Genomic DNA, 6,877 nt, shown 5'->3' on the forward strand with positions numbered 1-6,877 from the left:
CTTGTGATGCTGGGGATCTGGCGTCTTAGCTGGGGTGGGTAGGCAAGGTGCACAGGGGCAGGAGGGGCAGGCTTAGCTCTCTTCTCCTTAGGTGATCCACTTCAGGAGGGGCCCTGTGGCAGCAGGAGGGAGTCAGATCCGCTGCTGGAGGTTTGGCTCCTCAGAAGCACAGAGTTGGGTGTTTGCGAGGAGGGAGCAAGTTCTCTGGCAGGAACTGGTTCTCTTTGGGATTTTGGCTGGGGGATGGGTGGGGGAGATGGCGCTGGCGAGCGCGTTTGTTCCCCACCAAACTGAGCTCTGTCATCCGGGGGCTCAGCAGCTCTCCTTCCCTTTGTCCTCCAGCCTTCCCGCTTTCTGAGCAGAGCTGTTAACTTATGACCTTCTAGACGCTAAGTCGCACTTGCTGTCGGAACACAGTCCGTCAGGCCCCTCTGCTTTTTGCAAGCCAGACCTGGGGGCTCTGCTTGGCTGGCGAGCCGCCCCTCCGCCCCGGCTCCCTCCCGCCAGTCCGTGGAGCGCGCACCGCCTCGCTGCCCTTCCTACCCTCTTCCGTGGGCCTCTGGTCTGTGCTTGTGTCCGGCGACTCCATTCTGCTAAACCTCTGGTGGTTTTTTGGGTTATTTAGGCAGGTGTAGGTGGAATCTACGTGATCAGCAGGACGTGCTGTGAGCCCAGCGTCCTCCTACGCAGCCATCTTCTCAACGTCTCTGGGTATTTGTTTTCAAACCATTGGTGGTTTTGATATGTATCTCCCATACCTTCAGATATTTTGATATGTATCTCCCATACCTTCCTACCCCTCATAAAAAATAATTTCCTTTAGTAAGTCACTATTACTGATGGTGATGGCTCATGTTTCTCATGTGTGCATTTGAAAGATAAAATTATGGAGAACCACAGAGAATCAGATAGGAGATAAAATGCTCATAGGATTAAATTTCTTTCTTTAAAAAAACACATTCTGGTTGCATTAAAAATATTCCTGACATCATTTCAAGGCATTGTAAGTATTTGACTTTATTAATCATAGAAATTAAAATTCTAAGTTCTTCAAATAAATAAGTGATCCTTTAACACTCAGATGCTAAATTCCCAGGGAAATGCTGAAGGACCTACTTGGCCAGTGCCCCTGCACAGCTTAGGGCTCCTCTAGCAACTGCTCTGGGCCTCTGTCTCAGAGCCTATATCTTGCCTTGCAATTCAGTGGATGTGCCTTCAGGGTGGTGAATGGTCAGGGCTGCTGTAAAGTTGCCCAGAGGTGTTCTTTCCTCTAGATTCCATTTTTATTTCCACTAATATTTGAGTTTTGAGCAATGCATGAACTTTGGGAAAGCTTGAGCATAAAGGCAGAGCAATTTCTTCTCAATGCCACTTGACACAGGGCCCTTCTCTGGAGAGAAGAATGTTTATTCAGCACAAATTTGCCCAGACAAAAAACAACTCCTTCAAACTTGAAAAGAAAATAACCTCGGGGCAAATGGAAACTTAAACAGAGATTGTGATGGTAGGGCTTTTTCCCCCTTCACAGAGCATGCTTTTTCTTCATTCTTTCCTTTTGCACCTCAAGTAAGGTTCTCCTTCTCTCTCTAAAATAGTACTCCCTGTACCTTTATATTGTAGATGTCTAACAGAATCCAAATGTGGTTACTATTCAATAAATTACACAAGATAGTATATACTTCTGGGGTTCACGTGGAACTTAGGTAGTAGTTAGCACTAAAATAAATATGAGAAGTTAAACACAGAAAATGGATCAATTGAAAGTTTTCAGATTTATTGAGACATATTTGACATATAACATTGTATAAATTTTAGGTATACAACTTGCTAATTTGACACACATATATTGAAACATGATTACAACCACAGTGATAACTAACACCTACATTGCATCATATAATTATCATTTCTTTTTTTGTGGTGAGAACATTTAAGGTCTACTCGCATAGCAACTTTCAAGTATATTCTATACTTAACTATAATCGTAATGCTCCGCATTAGATCCCCCAAATTTATTATATCTTCTAAATGGAAGGCTATACTCTTATCAACAGCTTACCATTTCCCCTGCTTTCTAACCATTGGTAATCACAATTCTACTCTGTTTCTATGATTTTGGCTTGTTAAGATTCTATATATTTGAGATCATACAGTATTTGTCTTTCTATCACTTATTTCATTTATCATAATGCCTTCTAGGTCCATTTGTATTGTCACAAACATCAGGATTTCATTCATTCTCGTGGCTGAATAATGTGTGTGTGTGTGTGTGTGTGTGTGTGTGTGTGTGTACATACCACATCTTTATGAGATGGATTAATTGTTAACTTGCATCAAGTTCCTCATTTGATTCTGTGGTTACTGATCTGTTGGATTCTAGAAATTTGGCCTAGGTAGTGATGCTTAAGAATATAATAAGATACTCAAAGATGGTTAGTTTTAGAGCTAGACAAGCTCTTATTTGTCTAATTCATGTAGCTATTTTGACATATGAAAAACTTAAAAGAAGCAGAAATGGAAGGGATTTGCTGAACATCATATTTCAAATTAGTGATATAGCAGAAGACTAAAACCTCTTTTCCTGAATTACAGTTCAATATTTTTGCCACTGCACCATGACTAACACTGATTATGCATGCATTCCATGCCAAGCCCTTTTACATTCATTCCTCTCATTAAATCTTTACAACAATGTATAAAGTAGTTCCTAACACTATCAACATTTGACATATGAGAAAATTGGGGCTCAGTGAGATGAAGTTATCTGCCTAAAAGCATATTGGTGATAAATACAAATAGACCAGGATTCAATGTAAGTCTACTTGACTCTTGAGTCTGAGCTCATAGACACTACTCTGTACTATCACCCCTCTTCCTTTTTTTTTTTTATTTAAGACAGTTTCTTTTTTATTCAAAATACATCCTGTTTCCATATTCATGAAGCATGGGGATGGATTGACTGAATACCTTTAGTTGTGTCTACACAATTCTATAGGTCAAAAAGTGGGATGAAAATCCAATCTTAGATTGTTTGGTGTCATTCATTCTTTCAATCAGTTAATACATATTTATAGTTATTCTATTATAGAAAAGTGCTAAAAATGTGTGTGTGTGTGTGTGTGTGCACGTGCACTGGGTTTGGGATGTACAAATTTGTACGAAAAGTACATATTTGAAGAATGTACAGAGTTATATCAAAAGGGTTACTCTAGTTCTAGAGATAGGCATGTACAAATGTCTGTAGTAAATGACAAAAAGTGGTAAATGCCCTTTTAATTCTTATTGTTGTTGTTACAAGTTACCACAAGCTTAGTGGTTTAATCAACACATTTATTAGAATCTTATAGTTTGAGAGGTTGGAAGTTTGAGGTGGGTCTTACTGGACTAAAATTAAAGTGTTAACAGGGCTGAGTCTTTTTCTGAATTCCAAGGGGGAGAAATTAACCTCTCCTTTTCCAGCTTCTAAAAGCTGCCCACATTCCTTGGTGCTTGACCTTCTTCTATCTTCAAAGCCAGAAATGGCAGACTGACTCCTTTTCATATCACTCCAACCTTATCTTCTGTCTCCCTCTTCCACTTTTAATGATCCTTGTGATTGCATTGGGTTTACCTGCATAATTCAGGATAATTCCCTATTTTAAAGTCAGGTGATTAGCAACCATAATTCTATTTGGAACCTTAATTTGCCTTTGCTATGTAACCCAACATACTCCTAAGAGATCAAGATGTGGACATCTTTAAGAGGCCATTATTCTGCCTACTAAGATGTCACAAAAGGTAATCAAATAAATACAAATGAAATTTGAGGAGGAATATGATATCTTGGTTGTCATAGGGAATAATGACATACATTGCATGTGTTTATTTTTATGAAATAAACTTTTCTTCACTGGCCTCATTTCAGCCAAATCAGTTTGTAAATATAGACTTAATCTTTGTCTATCAAGGCAATTATTTGAATAGATTGGGCTGGTATTGACACTTGTGTTTACAATTTAATACGATTGATTTGTTTATCACTGCTGAAATCATTAAGCACCCATGGCCTCTCAGCATATTTTGTAATGCAAAATAATGAGGAAAAACAAAATATCACTTAAGCAATATTAACTGTTTGGATGTGCTAATAGTCCCCAGTGAAACTATAACTATGGGTATTAAATTAGCAATTGCTTCAGAATAAAAAGTTTCATGATAAGAATAACTCTAATTCACAGAATAATCTTTTGGTGGACATTAAACATGATGTGATATTTAGAACTCAAGAAGACAGGGGTGCCTGGGTGCTTAGTTGGTTAAGCGTCCATCTTCAGCCCAGGTCATGATCTCATGATTCTTGAGTTTGAGCCCTGCGCCAGGCTCTGTGCTGATGGCTCAGAGCCTGGAGCCTGCTTCAGATTCTGTGTGTGTGTCTCTCTCTCTGCTTCCCCCACTTATACTCTGTGTCTCTCAAAAATAAATAAACATTAAAAAAGATTAAAAACATAGAACTCAAGAAGACATTGCCATAAGTGGAGGGACATCTTAACATAAAAAAAAATTAGTTTTGGGGCCCAAAGTGGAAAATAGAGCTGGTATCAATCACCAGGCACTATCCTTTTACTTTCTTTAATGTCAGCTTTGAGTTACAATTTTTCATTATCATGAGTTACCCATTTGTTTTCATGAGAGCAAGTCGAATACATGGTCATCAAAAATCTATACATTGCAGTTATTTTTACTTTGCAGATGAAGAAACAGGTTAAAGGAAGTTAAATTACTTAGGTGTATCCTCACCTAAGGATACACAGCTACAAAGGGCCGGAACTAGGATTTAAAACCCCATTTCTTTGACTGTAGTTTCCTAGTCTCATTTAATCCCCACAACATTCCTATAAGGTGAGTACTACTATTATCCTTTGTTATTGTTGAGGAAATTAAGATTCAAAGAGGTTGGGTAACCTGACCAAGGTCACCTAGCTGGCAAAAAAAAAAAAAAAAATACAGAGCTGTTACCCAAATCTATGTCTATCTGACTTTAAAGTTGGGATCTTTCCCCTGAATCTCTCTAGGATAGATATTTAACTGTATTTCAAATGAGCTCAATTCTACTAGAACAATATCTGAAAATAAAGTCATTTTGCTTTTCATTTTCATCACTGAAGTCAGAACCTAACGTTTGGAAATTTTGATTAATTTCCCACATGATGTCAGCTTTCTGGAATGTTTCCAAGCTTGTTCCCTGTCTTTATAACATTGATGAGCACTAATTTAATTAATCAAATATAAGTTGATGACCTATAATGTTGGAATTGATTTTCAAATGAAACCAATTATAATTGTTTACAGTCCCAAGGAGAAAACATAAGGTAGGTGATTCCAAGATGCACTTAAAAGATGCAGAAGAATTGAAGAAAAGAGAAAAAAAATCAATTGAATTTACAAAGCACTATCCCCTTTTAATTATTATCTCATTAAGTCAAACTGGGAAGCTAGTAGGACAAGGACAGTTGTCTCCAGAAACTGAGATATAAAATTTCAGAAATTTCAAAGTAGGAGTCACATCTCCCAAAACAGAGTGCCTTGCCTTTTTAAATCAACCTCATAAATGTTTCCCCTGTGATTGTTATTTATTTATTTTTTAACTAAACTTTTAAAGATGATGGGGCGCCTGGGTGGCGCAGTCGGTTAAGCGTCCGACTTCAACCAGGTCACGATCTCACGGTCCGTGAGTTCGAGCCCCGCGTCGGGCTCTGGGCTGATGGCTCAGAGCCTGGAGCCTGCTTCCGATTCTGTGTCTCCCTCTCTCTCTGCCCCTCCCCCGTTCATGCTCTGTCTCTCTCTGTCCCAAAAATAAATAAACGTTGAAAAAAAAATAAAGATGACTCCACATTTTCTAATAGAATAATAATTTCCTCATCTTAATTAATTAATTAATCTCCTGATGTAATTTTATCAAGAGATTGGACCCAATGCTCAGAAGGAGAATCTATATCTCTGAATAAGGAGACTTTGAAAACCATAAGGCAGGCTAGCATTTTGACAGGCTAGTCACTCCCTGTCACTTCCCCCTAGAGTTTCTCTATAATGGTTTAAATATAGCAGCTTCCAAGTGTGGTCTAATTCACCTGAGGGTCTGCACATTCTCTTCCTGATCCCATCATCCCCTGGACTAATGCTTCCTTGCAGAACATTCCAGTACAGATGGAAACCCAGGTGCTCAAGGCTGCTCTGGCCTTATGCCACATTGATCTGGTGTCATTGGATGTTTCCACAGTAAATATGCACTTCTTTAATAGTGTCTTTAGTCAAGAAGAGGTCAGGTCATTTGGGAGAGAATGAAAGGCTTTTCAGGAAATTCTCTTCCGTGGGGGTGGTTCCCTGGGGTTACAGTGAAAACACCGCAGATAGATCTATGGCTCTGCTATTAGCCTGACAGGCTAGTTATATGTCTGGCCAAAACCCAGGGCCTTAAGATCTTTGTCTATGGGCTCATGCCCCATTAGTGCTTTATCCTGACAGCTGGAGCTCACTAGCAATATAGCCATTTAGACTCAGAGAACCCAAAAGAAGAAAAGGCACTACTTACTTCTTGAGGAGGGACTTTTAGTTTTAAGGATGGCAAAAGCTTCTCATCTTGCCTGTCTTATGTGCATCCAGATCTTGGAAATGTCTGTGATGCTCATCAGCATTGGGCTGATGTCACCCTAATTCAGAGCAGATGGTTGCTTATATGTTATGATTTTATAAGAAAAGCTTCTTCCAACTTTCAAAAACATCTGCCACTCCCTATCTCGGTCACAAACCCTATAATATTGCTGTTAAGAGCATAGGCTCTGGGTTAAGAATACTTGTGTTTGAATCTGGCTCAGCTACTTACTGTTTGACTTTCATCATG

At 39.1% G+C, this 6,877-nt stretch overlaps 1 protein-coding gene across 1 annotated transcript in view; it reads right to left on the reverse strand.

Moving 5' to 3' along the window:
* Window positions 1-589, reverse strand: part of IL1RAPL2 (interleukin 1 receptor accessory protein like 2) — a 325,170-nt gene extending 324,581 nt beyond the window's left edge. Inside the window, exon 1 of the mRNA XM_040468434.1 lies at window positions 544-589. Within this exon, the coding sequence (XP_040324368.1) occupies window positions 544-589 (46 nt within the window). The remainder of the gene's footprint in view (window positions 1-543) is intronic.
* Window positions 590-6,877: the final 6,288 nt, after the last annotated feature.

This window comes from Herpailurus yagouaroundi, unplaced genomic scaffold (genome assembly GCF_014898765.1).
Source record: "Herpailurus yagouaroundi ecotype Mexico unplaced genomic scaffold, PumYag 67700, whole genome shotgun sequence".
Lineage (NCBI taxonomy): Eukaryota > Metazoa > Chordata > Mammalia > Carnivora > Felidae > Herpailurus > Herpailurus yagouaroundi.